At 36.7% G+C, this 26,057-nt stretch overlaps 1 protein-coding gene and 1 long non-coding RNA gene across 8 annotated transcripts in view; one reads left to right on the top strand and one right to left on the bottom strand.

Annotated features, from left to right (window-relative positions):
- Positions 1–26,057, top strand: part of LOC133558403 (uncharacterized) — a 68,660-nt gene that overhangs the window by 32,466 nt on the left and 10,137 nt on the right. For 2 of the 3 annotated variants that reach the window (XR_009807943.1, XR_009807944.1), the window contains exons 5-7: positions 7,783–7,839; positions 8,280–8,370; positions 8,788–8,868. This is a non-coding gene — a long non-coding RNA (uncharacterized LOC133558403). Of the gene's footprint in view, positions 1–6,808; positions 6,876–7,782; positions 7,840–8,152; positions 8,371–8,787; positions 8,869–26,057 lie in introns of all 3 variants that reach the window. The other variant, XR_009807945.1, reaches the window with a different exon arrangement.
- LOC133558400 (zinc finger MIZ domain-containing protein 1-like) overlaps positions 1–26,057 on the bottom strand; it is a 322,168-nt gene that overhangs the window by 30,360 nt on the left and 265,751 nt on the right. For 2 of the 5 annotated variants that reach the window (XM_061909763.1, XM_061909762.1), the window contains exons 5-6: positions 23,570–23,675; positions 3,668–3,703 (exon numbers count right to left, since the gene is read on the bottom strand). In XM_061909763.1, the coding sequence (XP_061765747.1) occupies positions 3,668–3,703; positions 23,570–23,675 (142 nt within the window). Of the gene's footprint in view, positions 1–3,667; positions 3,704–12,067; positions 12,158–23,569; positions 23,676–26,057 lie in introns of those variants that run through there. The other 3 variants (XM_061909765.1, XM_061909764.1, XM_061909766.1) reach the window with 2 other exon arrangements.

A 26,057-nucleotide genomic window follows, 5' to 3' on the forward strand; every position in this document is an offset into this window, starting at 1 on the left:
TTCGCTCCACCCCGATATTTAGCACTGTTTAACGGATAAACCACAGCAATCTCTCTTTTATATATATATATATATATATATATATATATAATATATATGTGTATATATATATATATATATATATATATATGTATATGTATATATGTGTGTGTGTATATATATATATATATATAAATATATATATTTTTTACATACATATTCATGTACATAGTCACATACATGTGTGTATATGTATGTTTTTGTATATACATATATATATATATATATATATATATACATATATATATCTACTGTACATATGTATTTATATGTGTATATATATATATATATGTATAGATATATATATATATACACACACTAATGTATTTGTACATACATATATACACACATATATATATATATATATATATATATATATATATATATATATATAGTTATGTATTTATTTTCCTACATATTTTATGGTAAGTAGATAGTCCTCAAAGTTAAGGTTGAGTACACATGTTCATTTTATCACCTTTGTCGACTTCTTTTTATGCTTACATGACAAATGCAAGTGTCAAAATACAATTTAAAACGACACATTTAATCATTTACTTCATTTCCTAGATGGGAAAATTGATGCTAAATACAAACAAAGGCTTCCATTGTATTAGCAATTAGCTAGTAGTTCCCATTGTGTGTTGTGTGAGCACTCTTAAAGTAGTATTTAATGTAATTATGTTGCTGGGGAAAGTAGTGCAGCATGTATTCTGAAGTAGTCTGCAAATAGCTGAATGGATATAACTCAAAATACAAACAAATGTTGACTGTAACAAACCACAGCAAGTGCTCCCTCAAGCAACAGTCCGCCATTGAAAAGGCCAAAAGCCTCTCACACTCGTCTACAAGTTACCCTAATTAGGCAATTAGGGTAACTCATGGGTTCCGGACCAGTGGTATCACTATGGTATCACAGTGGTATCACAGTGGGTCCAAAGGCTAGTGTCTGATTCAACTGAGACCTTTCCACAGTACAGCCAAGGGAGGAGGGGGCAAAGACTGAGTGGAGGGTCTGGGTGGGGTCCTGGCACCCCTGTGGGCTCATTAGAGGCGTCCATATGTGCTGTACTTAATGTGCTGGATTTGGAATAAAAAGCTTCCTCGGGATCCACACGCAGGCCAAATGGTTACAATGAAGCTTAGAGCCTAAATGATGTTACTGTTTATTTCTGCTTGTTCACACATTTTAACCAACTGCAGCGTGAACAAAGGAAAAATACAAAGCTATAAATGATAAGAAAATATTGGAAATCAAATAGGGAGATAATAAAAGAAAATATTTGATTTGCAATAAAAGTGTTGTAATACATTAAATATATTAATATTGCAGTTATTCTAAGGGTATAAATGTTATCCATTTTAATAAAAAACTATCATCCGTCACTTTATTTAAATTATATTGGTATTTTTTTATTAAATAATTTTTTGTTGCCGTCTGCTAATAATAATATAATAATAATATAATTAACACATTTTAAAAATAGTTAACCAGTGCAATATAGATCAGTTTTCTTTTATACTTCATGATATGTAAAAAAAAATTATATTGTTTTCATTCCTTTTATTTATTTGTATTTATTATTATCCTGGCCTTTTTTTTCTCAGCTGGAATAAATGCAAATATAATAACAAATGTTAAAACATTTTTACTAACAAAGTATATTAAAAAAATCTATCACTTTCATTCCTTTTAATCTATTTTTTGTTTATTATTATCATGGCTGTTGTTGTTTTCAGCTAAAAACAACAATAATAAGAATGAACAAATTTAAAAAATAGTATACAATACAACTGTTATATTTTTTTAATATAATAAAGTATTTAAAAACTATTATCCATCACTTTCTTTTGATTTAATTGCATTTTTATTTATTATATCATGACCTATTTTGCTGTTGTTGTCGGCTACAGAAAGAATCAGAATAATAATATTTACAATAACTAACACATTTAAAAAATGTATTCTGTATCAGTACAGTATAATGTTATGTTGTTTTAATATAAAGTATAAAAACTATAATCTAATGCTTTAATTGATTGTATTATTATCATGGCCTTTTTTGTTCTTCTCAGCTGGAAATAATAATAATCGTGATGATAATAATAACAACAAGTAACGCATTTTAAAAGATCCGCTTTTACAATAACTACATAATATAAAAGTAACATAATATTTTGTGTGGTTTATTTTAAAAAATTAGAACACTTAGTTTAATACAATAAGTTTAAATAACTAAATAACAATGTACAATACTTCTCCGATCATTTTATTTTGACACAGCTCATTTATTTGTTCTTATTAGAACAGAGGTGTCAAAAGTGTTTTCACTGAGGGCCACATCGCAGTTATGTTTGGCCCCAGAAGGCCGCTTCGACCAGTGAACACTATTATTACACATCTTTTTAATGTAGATAAAATGTAAAAAAATATATGGTAAATTGCAATAATTTCACCTCAAACTTTAGTCTATATTACTGTAAATGGAAAAACAGTACTGTTTTTATGGTAAAAAAAAAAAAAGGCTTCTTACTTGCCAGTAATTCACATTAGTTTTTTTTACAGAAAACTGCAATTTTACAGAACATTTTTGGCTCCTGAGCTGCCAGTTTTTGTTTAGTTTTCTTTTTACTGCAAATCAACAACTGTAGATTTTTCAGTGTATTACTGTAAATGCCACCAAAGTTCATTACAGTAAAAAATGTACTATTTTTTTTCATTTACCGAAAAATGCTATAAAAACCACAGCAAATTTAAAAATGTTACCATGAGATCTATTGCTACTTTTAAATTGCACAATTTGATGGATAACTTGCTCTACAATCATTATTAGTATTTTTAAAAATGGTTTGAATGTTGATTGGCAACACTAAATTGACCCTAGTGTGTGAATGTGAGTGTGAATGTTGTCTGTCTATCTGTGTTGGCCCTGCGATGAGGTGGTAACTTGTCCAGGGTGTCCACCACCTTCCGCCCGATTGTAGCTGAGATAAGCACCAACGACCCCAAAGGGAATAAGCGGTAGAAAAACGGATGGATGGGTTTGAATGTTTGATAATGTTTTTGCAGTTTTTAAGTTAGCATTATTTGCGATTACATGGAGTACAAGTTTTTATTTTCTCCCAAAATAGAAAGAAATAATACATTTTGTAAGAAAAGTTGCAGTACTTTATTAATACAAATTATTTCCTGGGTTTGGAGGGCCAAATAAAAGAAGGTGCAGGTGTACCTAATGCTGTGGCCTGCGACTACATATTGCACTTAAGCATCTTAGATGCTGCACTGCAGCATGAACTTTAACACAAATGCATAACTATGTCTATCCGGTAAGTTGCGTGTGAAAGGGAATTGACGGACATAATAAAATCAATGCTTGAGAGATGAAACGATGATGCAGGCAACGAGGTGACGACAACGACAACATCACGTGTGACATGCTGCACACTGCAGAATAAAGACGACAACACCACGGCAGCCAAATGATCATTCCACATGTTTGCGCAGCCACCATATAGAGATAGAAAGAGAGCAAGAAGGCGGGGGAATGGTGATGATCGGGGCCAGTATGTGTATGATAAACAGTTTGCGTATACAGTATATTCCTGCGCTGAGACACACAAGCAGTACCTGAATCAGACTGACACCTCCTGCAGCAGTTGGTTTCTGTAGGGTTCAAATTTTACATTTTTACTTGGGACAAACACTACTTTTGCACATACTGCATGTAATATACTTGATAGTCATCAATGAAACAGGACGTGCTGGGGAAATGGCACCTGTTGCTTTGTCAGGAGAACAACCACAAACCAAAATGGCAGCTCAACAACTGCTAAATTCCTCCATCGGGAGGTATCTGTGCGAGTGGGGGTGTTTGGGAGTGATAAACTGCCAAGAGTCTCGCCTCAAGTAGGTCAGCGCGACTCGAGAGAAGATAATCAAGGCCGCTTTGACCCCTTCTGTGCCAACGGCAAGTGGGTCAAATGTGCCAGTCAGCTGTTGGCGGACATCGCAGCAAAAGCTGTCGAAAGGACCGTGGCGCAACACTATTTGGCACCCTAACCCGGGTGACCTTACCTTTTCCTCTTTTACGCAAGAAATGTCATTGACAACCACAACGTTTCCTGCCAGGCATCCATCAATTGTTAGTTTTTTCACTATTTTGACCAATCAGACAAAACAGAATGATTAGCTGTCCAGTTAGCTACATAAATAAAGTACATTATTCATTTACAAGAATTTTCAAAAGTAAATGTAGCTTCTCGGCGGTAAGGAAACTCATTTTATCCGAGAGGAGACTGAGGGCGGCAAAGAAACAGGAGCGCTGCAGCAAAGTAGAGATTGCGTCAGGGTGCGCTGCAATGACGCCGTGATCTGCTCCAAACCGGGATAAACAATTACAATAAAAAGACTCGTTTTATTCTAAAGGAGACCGAGGGAAACAAAAAAAAAAACTGGAGCGCTGCAGCAATGTAGAGATTGTGCAGTATAATAATAAAACGTCAGGGCGCGCTTAGTTTATAATGACGCTGCGGTCTGTCTCAAGCTAGGACAAACAATAAGAATAATACATACTTCTCCAGGATGAGAAGAGGGCTTTTATACGAGAGGAGACTGCGGGCGACAAAAAAAACAGGAGCGCTGCAATAGAGTAGAGATTTTGTAGCAACACAGTTTTAGGGTGCGCTACAGTGACGCCGTCATCTGCTCCAAACCGGGATAAACAATAACAATAATACATATTTCTCCAGGATAAAAACACAAATTTTATTCAAAAGGAGACTGAGGCCAACAAAAAAAAAAATGGCGCGCTGCTGCATAGTATAGATTGTGCATTATAATAACGCAGCAACAGGATCTGTCAAGTCTGCTCCAATCCGAAACAAACAATAAGAATAATATATACTTCTCCAGGATAAGGAGATGCCTTTTATCCGAGAGGAGACTGAGGGCAGTAAAGAAAAAGGAGTGCTCCAGCAAAGTAGAGATTGCGTCAGGGTGTGCTGTAATGATGCTGTGATCTCCTCCATGCCAGGATAAACAATAACAATAAAAAAAAAATTATCCAGGATAAAAAGACTAATTTTATTTGAAAGGAGACTAAGGGCAACAACAAAAAAACTGGAGTTCTGCAGCAATTTAGAGATTGTGCAGTATAATAACGCAGCGCCAGGATGCGTTAAGTTTACAATGACGCTGCGGTCTGCTCCAAGCCGAGACAAACGATAAGAATAATATATACTTTAACGGATAAGGAGATGCCTTTTATCCGAGAGGAGACTGCGGGCGACAAAAAAAACAGGAGCGCAGCAACATTGTGGAGCAACACCGCATCAGGGTGCGTTGCAATGATGCTGTGGTCTGCTCCAAGCCTGGACAACAAATTTCTCCAGGACAAAAAAAAGACTCATTTTATCCAAGAGGAGACTGTAGGCAACACAAAAAACTGGAGTGCTGCAGCAATGTAGAGATTGTGCAGTATAATAATGCAGCGTCAGGGTGCACTAAGTTTTAAACTCGGACAAACAGTAAGAATAATATATACTTCTCCAGTATAACGAGATGCCTTTTATCTGAGAGGGAACTGTGGGCACAAAAGAAAGTGGAGCACTTCAGCAGAGTAGAGATTGTGGAGTATAATAACGCAGTGAGGGTGCGCTACAATGACGCTGCGATCTGCTCCAAGCCGGGACAAACAATAGAGTATACTTCTCCACGGTAAGGAGACTCTCTTCATCAGAGAGGAGACTGAGGGCAGCAAAGAAACAGGAGCGCTGCAGCAAAGTAAAGATTATTGAGCAACACAGTGTTAGAGTGCGCTAAAATGACGGTGTGATCTGCTCCATGCCAGGAAAAACAATAACAATAACAATAATATACATTTCTCCAGAATAAGAAGACTCATTTTATCTGAGAGGAGACTGAGGGCAGCTAAGGAACAGGAGCGCTGTAGCAAAGTAGAGACTGTGGAGTTAGGTTGCGTTAGGTTTACAATGACGCTGCTAACGGGACACGCTAACAAACAAAAACAATAATATGTAATTATTCTGACTCGTTTTATCCAAAAGAAGACTGAGGGCAAAGTGATAATTCTTAGTTTTATTTTCCCACGTGAAAATATTGAAAACAGTGCTGCAATGAATACAACAAACAATAATATAAAACAATATTTACTCCTGTAGGGTGAGAGGGGGTAATTCTAGAGACTGAGGGCAGCACAGACTACGGAGTGCCGTATGACGTTACAGAGTCTGGTAGAGCTAACCTTAAAAGCAAATATAACATTAATTAAGAAGTACAGAGTTTGGGCTGAAAAGCGAAAACACGCAACATTGAGCGCATCAGTCTAAACTGAACGTGCTAACAAATGAACAAAAACAATATTTACTTCACCACCCGAAAGGGTGTCCTATCCAAGCGGAGACTGAGGTCACCAGTAAATAAGGCTGATGGTCAAAGGTCATTTCCAAAGTAGTTATGTTGCCTGCTCTCCTCAGTAGGTTTACGCTAACAAACGTTGTATATGTGAGGGTCAGAGGACTCATTTTATCCAATAGAAGACTGAGGGCAGCAGTAAAGTGGAGACTTTGGAGTACAATAAGGTAAGATCATGTCAGCATACAGTAACAAACCTGGCTAAAGCTTAACTAAATAAAGTATTCCAGTTTTCTGCCCTTTTTTGGCTTTCCATGTCAATAAACTGCTAAAAAGCTAACAAACAAACACACAGTAATTACTTACACAGAGTAAGGGGATTTATTTTATCAACAGCAAGACTGAGGGCAGCGGCACAGTAGAGACTTAGGACTACAACGCTGCAGCTTCAAGGTGGGAAAAGGTTAGTATACAATACCAAATCTGGCTAATGAAAAATGTGGTAAACTACTCTAGTTTCCAACTCTCCTATAGTTTTATAAGTCAATAAACTGTGAAAGAAGAAGTAGACTCATTTTATCCAAGAGGAGACTAAGGGCAGCAGCAAAGTAACCCATACCAAATATGCTACATTATTTTAGTTGCCAAATCTTCTTTGGTTTACCATGTCACTACACTGAAAATGCTAACAAAAACAATATTTACTTCTGAAACCTACAGAATTAATGGACTAATTTTATCCATGGGGAGACTAAGGGCAGCAACAAATTAGCTAATAGTAAATATGCTAAAGTATTCTAGTCGCCAACGCTTATGTGGTTTACCATGTCACTACACTAAAAATGCTAACCAACAAACAATATTTACTTCTTCAACCTACAGAATGAGAGGACTCGTTTTATCCAAGAGGAGACTAAGGGCGGCAGCAACTTAGCACATACTAAATATGATCAAGTATTCCAGTTGCCAACTCTTCTTTGGTTTTCTATGTCAATAAAATGTGAAAATGCTACAAAAAAACAATACTTACATCTATAACCTACAGAATAAGGAGACTTGTTTGATCCAAGAGGACAATAAGGGTAGCAGCAAAGTTGCTCATACTAAATATGCTAAAGTATTCTAGTTCCCAACTCTTTTTTTGGTTTTATATGTCAAGAAAGTGTGAAAATATTTACAAAAACAATATTCTGAAACCTACAAAATAAGGGGACTAATTTTATCAATGGGGAGACTAAGGGCAGCAACAAATGAGCTAATACTAAATTAGCTAAATTATTAGTAGTTGCAAACTCTTATTTGGTTTTGTATATCAATAAACTGTGGAAGTGTTTTTCTCTACACAGTATGTGGAATAATTCTCTCAACAGGAAGACTGAGGGCAGCAGCAGAGTAGAGACTTAGGAGTACAACACTGCAGCTTCAAGGTAAGAAAAAGTTAGCATACAATACCAAATCTGGCTAATGAAAAAAATGCTAAACTCTCCTCTAGTTTCATATGTCAATAAACTGAAAATGCTAACAATCATATAATATTTACTTCTACAACCTCGAGCATAAGGAGACTCATTTTATCCAAGAGGAGACTAAGGGCTGTGACAAAGTAGCTAATATTTAATATGTTAAAGTATTGTAGTTGCCAACTCTGTTTTGGTTTTCTATGTCAATAGTATGTAAAAATGCTAACAAAACATTTACTTCTTCAACCTGTGGAATAAGGGGACTCATTTTATCCAAAAGGTGACTAAGGGATGCAGCAAAGTAGCCAAGACTAAAAATGCTCCAGTATTGTAGTTGCCAACTCTTCTTTGGTTTTCTATGACAATAAACTGTGGAAATGCAACAAACAGTATTCATTTCTACACAGTACGAGGACTAATTGTATCAACGGGAAGACTAAAGGCAGCAGCAAAGTGGAGATTGTGGAGTACAACACCGCAGCTTTAAGGTAAGATAAGGTTAGTATACAACAACAAATGTAACTAATGCTAAGTTTGTTCAACCACGCTACTTTTGTTTTTCACGTCCCACACTAACCAACAAACAATATTTACTTCAACTTAAGCGGACTCATTTTTATCCACGGTGAGACTGAAGGCAGCAACAAATTAGCTTATACTAAATATACTAAATTATTTCTAGTTGCCAACACTTCTTTAGTTTTGCATATCAATAAAGTGTGAAAATGCTAACAAAAACAATATTTACTTCTGAAACTAGCAGAATAAGTGGAATAATTTTATCCATGGGGAGACTAAGGGCAGCAGCCAATGAGCTAATACTAACTATGCTTAAGTATTTCTCGTTGCCAACTCTTCTTTGGTTTTGTATGCCAAAGTGTGGAAATGCAACAAACAATATTTATTTCTACACAGTACTGGGACAAATTGTATCAACGGGAAGACTGAGGGCAGCAGCAAAGTGGATATTGTCGAGTACAACACCGCAGCTTTAAGGTAAGACAAGGTTAGCATACAACAACAAATGTAACTAATGCTAAGTTTGTTCAACCACGCTACTTTTGTTTTTCACGTCCCACACTAACCAACAAACAATATTTACTTCAACTTAAGCGGACTCATTTTTATCCACGGTGAGACTGAAGGCAGCAACAAATTAACTTATACTAAATATACAAAATTATTTCTAGTCGCCAACACTTCTTTAGTTTTGCATATCAATAAAGTGTGAAAATGCTAACAAAAACAATATTTACTTCTGAAACTAGCAGAATAAGTGGAATAATGTTATCCATGGGGAGACTAAGGGCAGCAGCCAATGAGCTAATACTAAATATGCTTAAGTATTTCTCGTTGCCAACTCTTCTTTGGTTTTGTATGCCAAAGTGTGGAAATGCAACAAACAGTATTTATTTCTACACAGTACGGGGACAAATTGTATCAACGGGAAGACTGAGGGCAGCAGCAAAGTGAATATTGTGGAGTACAACACCGCAGCTTTAAGATAAGACAAGGTTAGCATACAACAACAAATCTAACGAATACTATGTTTGTTAAACCAGCGCTACTTTTGTTTTCCACGTCCAACGCTAACCAACAAACAATATTTACTTCTTCAACTTAGGCGGACTCGTTTTTATCCACGGGAAGACTGAGGGCAGCAAAAAATTAGCTAAAACTAAACATGCTGAAGTATTTCTAGGTGTCAACTCTTCTTTGGTTTTCTATGTCAATAGTGTGAAAATGCTAACAAAAACAATATTTACTTCTCAAACCTACAGAATAAGTGGGCTAATTTTATCCGTGGGGAGACTAAGGGCAGCAACAAATTAGCTAATACTAAATATGCCAAAGTCTTCCGGTTGCCAAGTCTTCTTTGGTTTTGTACGTCAATAAACTGTGGAAATGCAACAAACAGTATTTATTTCTACTCAGTACGGGGACTAATTCTATCAACGGGAAGACTGAGGGCAGCAGCAGAAGAGAGACTTAGGAGTAGGTTCAAGGTAGGAAAATGTTACCGAATCTGGCTAATAAAAAAATTGCTAAACTTCTGTAGTTTCCAGCTCTTCTATGGTTTTATATGTCACTAAACTGTGAAAGTGCTAATAACCAAAGAATATTTACTTCTACAACCTACAGCATAAGGGACTCATTTTATCCAAGAAGAGACTAAGGGCTTGGACAAAGTAGCTAATATTTAATATGTTAAAGTATTCTAGTTGCGTACTCTGTTTTGGTTTTGTATGTCATTAATTTGTGAAAATGCTAACACACATTTATTTTTTCAACCTACTGAATAAGGGCACTCATTTTATCCAAGAGGAGACTAAGGGCAGCAGCAAAGTAGCCAAGACTAAAAATGCTTGAGTATTGTAGTTGCCAACTCTTCTTTAGTTTTCTATGTCAATAAACTGTGGAAATGCAACAAACAGTATGTACAGTATTTCTACACAGTACGGGGACTAAAGGCCTACTGAAACCCACTACTAGCGACCCCGCAGTCTGATAGTTTATATATCAATGATGAAATATTAACATTGCAACACATGCCAATACGGCCGGTTTAGTTAACTAAATTCCAATTTTAAATTTCCCGCAAAGTTTCCTGTTGGAAACGTCGCGGAATGATGACGCGTTCTTGTGACGTTATTGGTTGTAACGGACATTTTATCCCAGCACCACTCACGGCTAAAAGTCGTCCGATTTAATCGCATAATTACACAGTATTCTGGACATCTGTGTTGCTGAATCTTTTGCAATTTGTTCAATTATTAATGGATACCACAAAAAAGAATGCATTTGGTGGAAAGCGGTGTATTTCGGCCGGCTGTAGCAACACAAACACAGCCGGTGTTTCTTTGTTTGTTGTGAAGCTTTAATATGGAACAGGGCGGTCAAGCGAACATGTTTCTCTACCACATGTCAACCGGCAGGTTTCGGTGAGAAAATTGTGATAATAAGTCGGCTCTTACTGTAAACATGAGCGGAGCTTGTGTCGTTCTTCCTGCAGCTGTCAAAGAGGCAGCTGCGACTTTCTTGGCTTCACTTAGAGACACTGGCGGTCACCGCACCCCTCCGACTTTCAGGTATGACTATATAATCTCACTGAAACACTACTAACACAATAAGCAGATAAGGGATTTTCCAGAATTATCCTAGTAAATGTGTCTATTAACATCTGAATCGCTCCCACTGCCCTGTCTTTTTTTTTTCTTCTAGTCCTTCACTCTCACTTTCCTCATCCACGAATCTTTCATCCTCGCTCCAATTAATGGGGAAATTGTCGCTTTCTCGGTCCAAATCCCTCGCGCTGCTGGTGGCTATAATTGTAATCAATGTGCGGGATGTGAGGAGCCCTCACACCGGTCACATCACGCGCACACAAGGCTTTTTTATCAGCGACCAAAAGTTGCGAACTTTATCGTCGATGTTCTCTACTAAATCCTTTCAGCAAAAATATGGCAATATCGCGAAATGATCAAGTATGACACATAGAACGGACCTGCTATTCCCGTTTAAATAAGAAAATCTCATTTCAGTAGGCCTTTAAGCGGACTTGTTTTTATCCACGGGGAGACTGAGGGCAAAGCGAGCAGGGGTTTGTTTCCGCTACGACTGGTACCTGCTTTAGCGGCAATTTGTTATCTCCTTCTTTTGACTGGGACATTGAGGTGTAAAAATGCCAGCGGCAGACGAGACAAACAGTAGCCGTGCTAACTCCTCCATCATGAAGCGGAACAAAGGAGCGATACGGGAGGTGGGCTTGGGGGGTGGCAGCCCTAATCTCTGCACTAGTGAAGCCGGCAGCTATTTTCAAGACCCCCCTCCCACCTTGCTCTCCTGTCTGTAGCATTCTTCCCCCCACCTCCCCGGGCAGCGGCAGTGCCTCCTCTCTCCTTGCCGGCGTGTCCAGTGAGCACACTGCACAATGCACATCAATTATTCATGGCAGCGCTCTGCAAAAGCCAATCACAGATGGAGCCGTGGCGCTAATGGGCTCCTCGCCGTCCGTCTACGCGCTTCCCCGTTGCACTCGGGCTGCGAAACCAGCCCAAAAACATCAGCGGAGTGCAGTGGGTGGGGGGTTAAGCGGCACGGGAGATGTGTGAGGGAAGGATTGAGCAGGAAGTAGAGAAGGGTTAGTAAAGACAAGAAGGGGGAGTAAAGAGAACCAAAATGCTTATCTCCTCACCTCGGTATGTATGTATGCAGCTGCTAGTGATGTATCTCCTCTTTTCTGTCTAGTGATCCATTGCTCGCTCTCCCAATACACACATCACACAGAAGCAGAGCCACACAGCCAGAAGGGAGACAGGACAGGAGGGGAGGGGAGTTTAAAAAAAAAAAAAAAAAAAAAGCAAGGCAGCTCACATTTCAAACTTGCAAAGAGGGGGTGGTGCCTAATGTGCTAGACAGGCTGGATCTTGGCCTCCGTCCTCGGTCAAATAACCATCAAAATCACTGAAAAGCAACAAGAGGACATGCCCAATGTAATACATACATATATGGCGGGATAAGGGGAAAAAAAAAGTAGTGGCAGTGTTTTTCACACGCGACTTAATCCGTCAAAATAGTAATTAAGGAGGGGGAGGAGGAGGCGGCTTAGTGTCGTGGCTTTCTGATGCATGCAAGACGAGGAGGAGGGGCCAATTAGCGCTCACCAGCCACGGCTCTTTGGTTAAACACATTTGGAAATGATCCTAATCATGACAACATCTAGTGTCGTTATGAAGCACCGTGTTTAATATAAATCATAATACAAGAAATATTAGGGGTGTAACGGTACACAAAAATTTCGGTTCGGTACGTACCTCGGTTTGGAGGTCACGGTTCGGTTCATTCTCGGTACGGTAAGAAAACAATAAAATATAATTTCTTTGGTTATTTATTTATCAAAATTTGTAAACAACGGCTTCATCCTTTTAACATTGGGAACATTATAATAATCCTGCCCACGTTAATCCACATTAAACTGCCTCAAATTGTTGCTTTGATGAAATAAAATGACAAAACCTTTCTTCTACATATAAAAAGTGCAACATTAAACAGTTTCAAGTCAACTCATCATGCTTAATTTATTACAGCATTTGGGAAGTCTGTAGTTGACTTTTATTATGCACACACACACACACAGCAAAATGAGCTAACGTAACGCTAAAAGCTATTAGCTTTCACTTCAACTATGAGCGAGCTGAGCTGCAGTTTAAGTTTCTAGAAGGTCAACGGGCTCATAGTGATGTTTGTAATAGTTGTGACTGGGAAGTGTTTTATATAATTTGGGGAGTGTACGATGTCCGCCGCTCACCTGCTAAACACATATCTGCTCATCTCGACGCCGGAGCACTGACCCCATGCTTTCTGAATACGCACTGCTGATTGGCTTTGTATGTAACCAATCAGATGGTTGTGTGGGCGGGACAATGCTGGGTGCTCACTGCTCAGACAGAGGCAGAAAGCAGAGCAGCTTGTTAAGACTTTAAATTACAAACTCGTTCGATACACCCTCGTACCGAACCGAAACCCCCGTACCGAAACGGTTCAATACAAATACACGTACCGTTACACCCCTAAGAAATATAGATAATACACGTGACAGTAAGGTGACTGTGGAAGAAGGGTACGGTTAGATAAGCTCTGCTTCTTCTTAGAGCTGGGCGATATTGCCTTTTTTTAATATCGCAATATTTTTTAGGCCATAACGCGATATACGATATATATTACGATATTTTGCGTTGGCCTTGAATGAACACTTGATGCATATAATCACAGCAGTATGATGATTCTATGTGTCTACATTCAAACATTATTCTTCTTACTGCATTCATATATGCTCATTTTAAACTTTCATGCAGAGAGGGAAATCACAACTAAGTCAATTGACCAAAAGTGTATTTATTAAAGTTATTAAGCAATGGCACGAACATTCAAGTCATTTCCAAAACATAAAGTGCAAGATTGTCAGAGACATTTTAAGTGTCAAATAAAAATGAGCTGCATAATAGGAAATCAAATAGTATTCGTCCTTCACTATGTGGTATGTTACTAAGGTTATGAAATTCTCTTCATTCTCTAGCGAGTGACTTTTCAAATGATGCTACATATTAGCAGTAATGTTACTTTTTATAGCAACGCTTTTCTCCCCACACTTGACAAATTACGGTTGTCTGTTCGACATATTCCCACTTGAAGCCGAACCACCGCCAGACGATGGAAACCCTGCTGTTTTTATTGGGAATTAAGTCTTCCTTCATTTGTTACCAGATCCGCACCTTCTTTCTCTCGTACGGCTACGTTAGCAGCTAACGTAGCCCAGTATGCTACCTCTCTGGCCTGAGAGGGCAGACACGTATGTGACGTATGACATGACGTATGTAAGAATGTGCGCCTGCTTGTCTGTGACGACAGACAAGAAAGAGTGAGAAGAGCCTGAATGCCCGCAGCTAAAAGCAACTGCGTGAGAACGTATACTCTAATATTACGATACAGTCATTTTCTATATCGCACAGAGAAAAACCCGCGATAAATCGAATATATCGATATATCGCCCAGCCGTACTTGTTGCTACTCCTTTTCGGACATGTTGTAGTAACAACAAAAAACAATTATACAAAACACTTTCAAAAATAGAATAAAATAATAATGATAAGAATAAATATATAAACTAATACGGCAGTAGTGCTTTAAAAGATAGAATACAATTAATAGTAAAGTGACTATGGAAGAGGGGTACGGTTAGATGAGCTCTGCTTCTTGCTACTCCTTTTCGGACATGTAGCAACAACAAAAAAACATTATACTAAACACTTTCATAAATAAAATAATAATACAACTAAAAATAGAAGCTAATAAGGCAGTAGTGCTTTAAAAGACAGAATACAATTAATAGTAAAGTGACTATGGAAGAGGAGTACGGTTAGATAAGCTCTGCTTCTTGCTACTCCTTTTTGGACATGTAAAGCAACAACAAAAAACAATTATACGAAACACTTTAAAATATAAAATTAAAAATAGAAACTAATACGGCAGTAGTGCTTTAAAAGATAGAATACAATTAATAGCAAAGTGACTATGGAAGAGGAGTACGGTTAGATAAGCTCTGCTTCTTGCTACTCCTTTTCGGAGATGTTGTAAAGCAACAACAAAAAAGAATTATACAAAACACCTAAAAATATATAATAATAAAATTAGAAACTAATAAGGCAGTAGTGCTTTAAAAGATAGAATACAATTAATAGCAAAGTGACTATGGAAGAGGAGTACGGTTAGATAAGCTCTGCTTCTTGCTACTCCTTTTCGGAGATGTTGTAAAGCAACAACAAAAAAGAATTATACAAAACACCTAAAAATATATAATAATAAAATTAGAAACTAATAAGGCAGTAGTGCTTTAAAAGACAGAATACAATTAATAGTAAAGTGACTATGGAAGAGGGGTACGATTAGATAAACTCTGCTTCTTGCTACTCCTTTTCGGATGTGTTGTAGCAACAACAAAAAACAATTATATAAAACACTTAAAAATATATAATAATAAAAATAGAAACTAATAAGGCAGTAGTGCTTTAAAAGATAGAATACAATTAATAGCAAAGTGACTATGGAAGAGGAGTACGGTTAGATAAGCTCTGCTTCTTGCTACTCCTTTTCGGAGATGTTGTAAAGCAACAACAAAAAAGAATTATACAAAACACCTAAAAATATATAATAATAAAATTAGAAACTAATAAGGCAGTAGTGCTTTAAGAGATAGAATACAATTAATTGTAAAGTAACTATGGAAGAGGTCTACGGTTAGATAAGCTCTGCTTCTTGCTACTTCTTTTCGGACATGTTGTAAAGCAACAACAGAAAACAATTATACAAAAGACCTGAAAGTATAATAATAAAACTACAAACTAATAAGGCAGTAAAGCTTTAAAAAATATAATACAATTATTAGTGAAGTTACTTTGGAAGAGGGGTACGGTTAGATAAGCTCAGCTTCTTGCTACTCCTTTTCAGACATGTTGTAAAACAACAACAAAAACAATTGTACAAAACACCTGAAAATATATAATAATACAACTAAAAACTAATAAGGCAGTAGTGCTTTAAAAGATAGAATACAATTAATAGTAAAGTGACTATGGAAGAGGGGTACGTTAGATAAGCTCAGCTTCTTGCTACTCCTTTTCAGACATGTTGTAAAACAACAACAAAAACAATTATACAAAACACTTAAAAAAATATATAATAATAAAACTAGAAAATAATAAGGCAGTATGAATTGCTTAACATGGACCCCGACTTAAACACGTTGAAAAACTTATTGGGGTGTTACCATTTAGTGGTCAATTGTACGGAATATGTACTGTACTGTGCAATCTACTAATAAAAGTTTCAATCAATCAAAAAAAAAAGTAGTGCTTTAAAAGATAGAATACAATTAATAGTAAAGTGACTATGGAAGAGGGGTACAGTTTGATAAGCTCTGCTTCTTACTACTCCTTTTCGGAGATGTAAAGAGAAAATGAAAATATGTGAAATATGGGATGGATCATATTGGAAATGTATGTAGGTTCGAATTAAATTCAGTTTTTACCATCAACTATAAATTTACTATAAAGTAAAAATGACAATATTAGCAATAACAAATCAAATTGACCTATATAAGAACATACAAAAATAAGAAGAATAAGGACGTCAGATATGTTTGAAATAAACTTCAATCAACCAAGTAACTAAATAACTTCTTATCATCAACTATGTATTTACTATAAAGTAAAAATTAAAATAATAACAATAACAACACAGGAAATCGACCAAAGGTTTGGACACACCTTCTCCTCATTCAATGTGTTTTCTTTATTTTCATGACTATTTACATTGTAGATTGTCACTGAAGGCATCAAAACTATGAATGAACACATTTTAAGTTATGTACTTACCAAAAAAAAAAAATTGTGAAATAACTGAACATGTTTTATATTCTACTTTCTTCAAAATAGCCACCCTTTGCTCTGATTACGGCTTTGCACATTATTCACATTCTCTCGATGAGCTTCAAGGACACCTGTGAAGGGAAAACCATTTCAGGTGACTGTCCCTCGAAGTTCATTGAGAGAATGCCAAGAGTGTGCGAAAAGTAATCAGAGCAAAGTGTGGCTATTTTGAAGAACCTAGAATATAAAACATGTTTTCAGTTAGATAACCTTTTTTTGTTAAGTACATAACTCCACATGTGTTCATTCATAGTTTTGATGCCCTAAGTGACAATCTACAATGTAAATAGTCATGAAAATAAAGAAAACACATTGAATTAGAAGGTGTGTCCAAACTTTTGGCCTGTACTGTATATAGGAACTTAAAAAAATAATAAAAAGAATAAAGATGTCAGGTGTAGCTATATTGAACTCCATCCATCCATTTTCTACCGCTTGTCCTTTATGAAATAATATTAATTGTAAAAATAATATTCATTTTAGCTAGATATTATTTGAGTTATTCAAGTATTGATTAGTGTGTTCGATTAATCGAATAATCGGATAAAACACACTTTAGTTTTTCTTCTGTGTTGAAGATAATTTTGATATCTTTAATCATAAGATAAAAATGAATGGAAAAAAATGTTCAAAAGGCTTTAAAAGTAAGATATATGCTTTAATGTTTTTTCTAAATAGTGAAAATAGATTTAAAAAAATATATATATCCTAGGCTAAATTGCTTTTGAAAAACTTTTAAAAAATTGAATAGTAAAAAAAGAGGCAAATGTGCCCAATCTGAATGTAATACATTAATAAAGTTAAGGCAAAAGTGCACTAAAAAAATAAAAAAATAACAAATAAACTTAAAAACAATAACAACAACAACACTTTAAAAAATAAAATAAAACAAATAGAAACTAATAAGGCAGTAGTGCTTTAAAAGATAGATTTATTTTATATGTATGTATGTGTATATATATATATATATATATATATATATATACACATATATATGTATAAATATATGTATACACATATATGTATACATATATAAATACACATATACACACATACATATATATATATATATATACATATACATGTATATATACATATATACATATGTGTATATATATAAATACACATACTGTATATATATATGTATATTTGTATATATATATACATACACACAGTATATCTATATATATATATATATATATATATATATGTCACGGGCGGCGCTGAAACCTATCTCAGCAACAATTGGGCGGACAAGTCTCCACCTCATCGCAGGGCCAACATTGTATATATATATATATATATATATATATATATATATATATATATATATATATATATATATATATATATATATATATATATATATATATATATATATATATATATATATATATATATATATATATGTATATATATATATATATATATATATATATATATGTATATATATATATATATATATATATATATATATATATACATACACACACAAAATAAAAAATAATAGGGTAAAAGTGCTTTTGAAAAACTTAAACAAAAACGTTAGATGGTAAAAAAACGAAAAAAAAAAAAACATATTCCCACTTAAGGAAATGCATCACTGCCTTGTTTCGGCTATGCAAAATGGCTATTAGCATTAGTTAGGTACCTCTGGCACTTCCTATCAGCGGTCATAATCTGGACATTCTCATCAGGACATTTTTTTTTTTGTACCAGCACTGTCCCGACACAGATGACACAGCCAGCCAGACACGGCTGACAAAAGCCTGCTTGTCGGTGAACTTTCTCTCTCCGAGGTTATCCCGGTCATGCGAGGACGTGTAACCATCAGGCGACGCTACATGTGTTAGAAAAAAACTAAGAGACAAACCCGGCCTACCCGACTAATTATCTGCTGAAAAAGCTTGTTTGTTCCGCGAGATGAATAACTTTGTCTGCTGAGCCTGAGCCTCTTTTCACCCTTTCTGAGGCGAGGAATTCCAAGAGCCTGTTGAAGCGCAAACAATCGGGAATGTACCACTCTAAGCCACAGAGTGAAAAATTGCGATTACGTTTTTTTTGTTTTTTTTGCGGTATCCCTATCAAGCTTGATAAAATGGGGTGTTTGATGAGTTTATCCTATGAGGGCCAGCAAACTCGCTTTGATGGCGCCAGAGCTCCACGTGCAATGGCGGACGCCCTGCACTAAGACTCTCCTAGTAATCACGGATTAATAGAACGGGCTAATCTCATTCACAAAGAGGTCACTACTACCACCCATCCCCCCTCTTAGCCGCCCCTGTGCATTGTGGGCCTCCTGCACAAAGGCAAAAAAAAAAAAAAGAGCTGCAAGATCTACCCCCCTCTCCAATCATTCTCGTCCGCCGCCGCCGCCGCCCCCCTCCTGAGTGCATCATTGAAGCTATCGGTTGTTCAAGTCGCTAAATTACACCGCCGCCTTTACTTGTCTTGTCAACTGTTCAGCGCCATTCAGGGGAAAAAGCAATTAAACTTAAGTAGAACAGACATATCTTTAAAACAAGTGCTCTCTTTGTCACAATTCAGATAAAAACCCCAGAAATGATAATGAAGTTTATGTCAAGATGATCGACATTTATGTCCACCAGTTCCGCACATCTCAGCTTTTCCCAGCACAGTACGAGCCCTAAAGCCACTTTATAATGGATGTCAACGCTACAAGATGAACATTGATTTTTTTTTTTTTACATTGCTGGAATCAGCTGAAATCGCCCAATTTTTCTCCCATGGTCGGCGGACGTATTCCGATGGTGTAAAAGAAATTAATCGGCACGGTCACACCACAGACAGAGAAATAGTCGAGACGCCCACAAAGTACAGCAGAACTCTTTCTGAACTCTTTACCGACTCCAAAGATAGTCTGATTATTAGTCATGTGCGATATCACGGATTTTCTTTCCTTTCTTTCTGGTACCGAGTAAAATTCAGGCTGGTATCAAAACCGATCCAATACTTTGTGCAAGTATACCTAACCATACCTAATTTAAAAAGTTTAGCTTTTTCGAATATACTAAATATTGGTTTTACATGGAAATAAGATGGGAAAATGCTAACAAACAAACAGTATTTACGTCTACAACTTTCAGAATAAGAGGACTCATTTTATCCAAGAGGAAATTAAGGGCAGCAGCAAAGTAGCTCATAATAAATATGCTAAAGTATTCTAGCTGCCAACTCTTCTTTGGCTTTCTATGTAATAAAATGTGAAAATGCTACAAAAAAAAACAACAATATTTACTCCTATAACCTGCAGAATAGGGAGTCTCATTTTATCTAAGCGGCGACTACGGGCAGCGGCAAAGTAGCTCATAATAAATATGCTAAAGTATTCCAGTTGCCAACTCTTCTTTGTTTTTTTATGTAAAAAAAATGTGAAAATGCTACAAAAAAAACCAAACAATAACCTGCAGAATAAGGAGTCTCATTTTATCCAAGCGGAGACTACGGGCAGCAGCAAAGTAGCTCATAATAACTATTTGCTAAAGTATTCTAGTTACCAACTCTTATCTGATTTTCTATGTCAATAAAATGTGAAAATGCTACAAAAACAATATTTACTCCTATAACCTGCAGAATAAGGAGACTCATTTTATCCAAGCGGAGACTACGGGCAGGAGCTAAATTGCTCATAATAAATATGCTAAGGTATTCTAGGTACCAACTCTTCTTTGGTTTTCTATGTCAATAAAATGTGGAAATGCAAAAAAAAAAAATATTTACTTCTATAACCTGCTGAATAAGGAGACTTATTTTATCCAAGCGGAGACTACGGGCAGGAGCTAAATAGCTAAAGTATTCTAGTTGCCGGCTTTTCTTCGGTAAAAGGACAGATAAAAAGATAAAATGCAAAAGTGCTTTATCTGATTTGTGTAATAAATAAATAAATAGACAAACAAATAAATAACTAAAGTTAGGGCAAAAGGACTTTAAAAATTAAACAAAATAGTCATAAGAGAAAAATAACAGAAAAATGAATGGAAAACATATATACAAAAAGCTTTAAAAGTAAGATATGTGCTTTAATTTCTTTTTATTATAGAAAAAAAATTAAACAACCTAAGCAAAAGTGATTTTGAAAGACCTAAATTGAAAAAAATTTAATAGTAAAAAATAAGAGGCAAAAGTCCATAATCTGATTGGGATACATGACTAAAGTTAAGGCAAACGCACACTAAAATAAAAATAAACATAAGAAGAACAACAATAAAAAAAACAAATTTTACAAAATGCTTTAAAAAAATTTAATAATAACAATAAAATAGATGCTTTAAATGATAGAATACAATTAATAGAAAAATACAAATAATCACATTTTTATCTTAAAAAAACAGTAAAATTGTAAGAAAAAAAAGAGCAAAAAATCTGAATATCATGAGAAAAAGCTGACTTGTTTTAAACTTATAATGAATAATATCTACACTCAGTCACCTATCACACAAAGTTTTGTCTTTAAAGATACATCTGTTTTAACATTTTTTTTTTTTTAAATAACAAAAATATCAAAATGGCCCTACCAATAGTATAGTATCCGAGACATTAAAACAACAACATTAAAGAACTTGTTGAATTAGGTCCTGGCGTTGAACAACTCAAACATAACGTTGAAACGACATGCTTTTTGACAACGTTTAATCAACGTTGGGTTCTGACGTTGATTTGACCATTGAATTTTGGTCATTTCTCAACCAATATTCTACAAAATAAACACAATAATGAAACAACATGCTTTTTGAGGTTGTGACCGTTGGAATTTAGTCATTTCCCAACCAACAATGTGGATCCAACGTTGGACATCAATAGCTCAACTTACAAATACAACTATTTTGCGACGTTGTTTCAAAGGACATGTATGTATAATTAACGTTGTATCAATGTCTTGTGCCTGCTTTGGTTTTATTTTGGTATTGTGTACTACTGACTTTGTTTTGGTCAAACAATTATATAGAACATTGGAAACTGCTTAAACTATTCCGATGGAGGGCGTTCAATCGTTCGCAACTCATTTCTCATTATGAAAGACATGGCGATGGATGGATTTTTTTCTATGCAGTCTAGCTTGTAAATAAAAGTCCTCTAGGAGGTCCTCTATTTCAGCCATTTAATCCAATAAATAACCATTCAAAAAGCGCCAACAATTTTCCATTTACATTTCATGACTTGAATTTTAGACCCTAACATATAAGCCTGCGTCGTTCTTCTCAACGAACAGCAGCTCCAGCGTAACATAAAAAAAAGAAACAGAAGGTTTCTGAACATATCCGTTTTACATTTCATATCTTTGGCTCACTTTTAGTTTCTCTCATAGCGTTATGGCCAATTATGCAAACTAGTTTATGCTGTGCGTGAATGCACAAAGGTGCGCTTTGTTGGAGTGCTAATCAGGCATATTTGTTCAGTGCACGACTGCAAGCTAATCCATGCTAAAATGCTATTCAGGCTAGCTGTATTTACATATTGCATCATTATGCCTCGTTTTTAGGTATTATTGAGCTCATTTAATATCCTTCACTTTTATCCTCTTTGTATATAATTTAGTTTTGCATGTCCCATGACACATGATCTGTATGTAATATTGGCTGCATTTCAGATAGGTTGTTTGTGTGCCATGTTGTTCCAGACCACAGCAAACATTACCTAGCTTGCCAACGATTGTAATGAATGTATTAAAAGAAGACAGCCTGCTGTTTTCTTTAACTTGGACACACACATTACAACCAGTAATTTCCAGGAGTTATCTCGCCTTCTGAGTAGCCTTTGATTTATTAATGGTTTCTAAAGTTGTAATAAATGTGTAGAATAAATATAACATTTCAACAAAAATTTGCTTCAGCCTGCGACACAGTCCTTTTGATAGTAGGCTATTATACCTAATATAGACACTTACATCATGTGTTGCCTGCATTATAAGATTTATATACAGCTCTTCATTTTTTTGGTTCCAGGCAGATTTGTTTTTTGTATTTTTGGTCCAATATGGCTCTTTCAACATTTTTGGGAAAATGGATCAATTTTATGGCAAAAACAGTAAAGTTGCTCATTGCACTCTACTCCATTTTTCCTATGTTTTTCTTTCAACAACTATTTGGACAAATAATAAATGCTACAAACGCAGCCTCTGATAGCGCAAAGGCCGTCCGTCCTCTACACCAAAACCCTGAACTTTGTGTTGCATTCGCAGGGCCAACTTTTCTGGCCTCTATAGTCATGTGACGCTCTTTCACCCCCTTGGTCGCTGGGCAACGGCCCTGCTGGATGTCAGGGAACAGGTCCTGCCCCTGGGGCCCTGGGGAGAGTCGTTTAAGGGCCATCTCCTTGGCTTCCACAGAGCGCTTTCTTTGCTCCTTAACAACCTCCTTGGCGGGGGAAAAGGGGGGGGGGGCCTCCCTCTGCAGAACGTCTGGGGGCTTTACTACGGCTGCCCGATAACACTGGGAGTTTCCCAACACTATTAATACATAAAGTGGTCTGAGATCGTAAGAACGTGAAATATGCAATGACAAGCGGAAACCCCAAAATCCAACAAAAGTCTGAATCCTTGTTGTCTAAATGTTTCCAAAGCCTCGATATCGACCCAGATAATCCCTCACAACGCTGGCGTCACGGATTTCCTCATACCACCCCTGACACGCTGACTTTGGGCCGAGATGCGTCGGCACAGGAAGGGAGAATAAAAAAAAAAACGTTGGACTTACCTGCCGATTTTGGGGTGAACTTGTCGCGATTGGCAGCGCACACCGCCAGGAGTCGGTAGCCCAGGTCCAAGTCGAAGCCTTGCTGCGCTGCGACACGGCTGACCACCTGAACACATTCAGCAAAAAGTCGGGATGTTGTCACTTCTCCCGTTTATGATGTACGGTATATGGCCAACAAAACAATCAGTGTCCAATCAGGGAAGGCCGATACGGCCGAACATCTGTATCGGTATATACAAAACCCAAAACCAATGAAGTTGGCACGTTGTGTAATTCATAAATAAGAAAAGAATACAATGATTTGCAAATCCTTTTCAGCTTATATTCAATTGAATAGACTGCAAAGACAAGATATTTATTGTTGGAACTGAATACATTTTTAGCTCGGTTGGTAGAGCGGCCGTGCCAGCAACTTGATGGTTGCAGGTTCGATTCCCGCTTCCGCCATCCTAGTCCCTGCCGTTGTGTCCTTGGGCAAGACACTTTACCCACCTGCTCCCAGTGCCACCCACACTGGTTTAAATGTAACTTAGATATTGGGTTTCACTATGTAAAGCGCTTTGAGTCACTAGAGAAAAAGCGCTATATAAATATAATTCACTTCACTTCACAAATAATCTTTGACTTAGAATTTAATGGCAGCAACACAGTGCAAAAAAGTTGGCACAGGGGCATTTTTACCACTGTGTTACATGGCCTTTCCTTTTAACAACACTCAGTAAACGTTTGGGAACTGAGGAGACCAATTTTTGGAAGCTTTTCGGGTGGAATTCTTTCCCATTCTTGCTTGATGTACAGCTTAAGTTGTTCAACAGCCCAGGGTCTCCGTTGTGGTATTTTAGGCTTTATATTGCGCCACACATTTTCAATGGAAGACAGGTCTGGACTACAGGAAGGCCAGTCTAGTACCAGCACTCTTTTACTACGAAGCCACACTGTTTTAACACATGGCTTGGCATTGTCTTGCTGAAATTTAGGAATTTAGGGAAAGATGATATGCTGCTCCAAAACCACCATTAGTGGTGCCTTCACAGATGAGTAAGTTACCCATGCCTTGGGCACTAATACACCCCCATACCATCACAGATGCTGGTTTTTGAACTATAACAGTCTGGATAGTTCTTTTACTCGTTGGTTTGGAGGACACGACGTCCACAGTTTCCAAAAACAATTTGAAATGTTTACTTGTCACACCATAGAACACTTTTCCACATTGCATCTGTCCATCTTAGATGAGCTCGGGCCCAGCGAAGCCGGCGGCGTTTCTGGGTGTTGTTGATAAATGGGTTTGGCTTTTCATAGTAGAGTTTTAACTTGCACCTACAGATGTAGCGACCAACTGTAGTTACTGACAGTGGTTTATTGAAGTGCTCCTGAGCCTATGTGATGATATCCTTTACAAACTGATGTCGTTTTTTGATGCAGTACCGCCTGAGGGATCGAAGGTCACGTGCATTGCCGCTTACACGCAGTGATTTCTCCAGATTCTCTAAACCTTTTGATGATTTTACGGATCGTAGATGGTGAAATCCCTAAATTCCTTGCAATAGCTCATTGAGAAATGTTGTTTTCAAACTGTAGGGAAACTTGTTCATGCATTTGTTCACAAAGTGGTGACCCTAGCCCCATCCTTGTTTGTGAATGACTGAGCATTTCATGGAATCTGCTTTTATACCCAGTCATGGCACCCACCTGTTCCCAATTAGCCTATTCACCTGTGGGATGTTCCAAGTAAGAGTTTGATGAGCATTCCTCAACTTTCTCAGTCTTTTTCGCCGCTTCTGCCAGCTTTTTGAAACATGTTGCAGGTATCAAATTCCAAAAGAGCTAATATTTGCAAAAAATAAAGTTTTCTGGTTCGAACGTTAAAATATCTTGTCTTTACAGTTTATTCAATTAAATATAGGCTGAAAAGGATTTGCAAATAATTGTAGTTTGTTTTTATTTACCATTTACACAACGTGCCAACTTCACTGGTTTTGGGTTTTGTAAAACCAATGACAGCAAACCAAACCAACAAAAAGCCCAGTTTGATACAACTGATCAATGATGACATCTTTCACTCTGCTACACGCGCGACGATATCATTTTATAGCTGTTTTATTGTTGTATTGTGATGATATCGTATCACATTTACCACCTGTAACATGAGCAGTCTCATACAATCCAGCAGAGCTTTGAATCATTGCTGCAAGCATCATCTCAAAGAGACGCTGAAGAGTCCTTGACGTCCACATGCAGCCGTTAGCGCAGCTGAGCCCAGCTCCCTGCATGCACCGTGTCATTATCTTACGTAAATACAGTATTGACACGAGACCAACACCAAGTATGTATATCTGCTCTCTTATTTACGGTGGGGCAAAAAAGTATTTAGTCATCCACCGATTGTGAAAGTTCTCCCACTTAAAATGATGACAGAGGTCTGTAATTTTCATCATAGGTACACTTCAACTGTGAGAGACAGAATCTGAAAAAAAAATCCAGGAAT

Source organism: Nerophis ophidion, linkage group LG08 (assembly GCF_033978795.1).
Source record: "Nerophis ophidion isolate RoL-2023_Sa linkage group LG08, RoL_Noph_v1.0, whole genome shotgun sequence".
Lineage (NCBI taxonomy): Eukaryota > Metazoa > Chordata > Actinopteri > Syngnathiformes > Syngnathidae > Nerophis > Nerophis ophidion.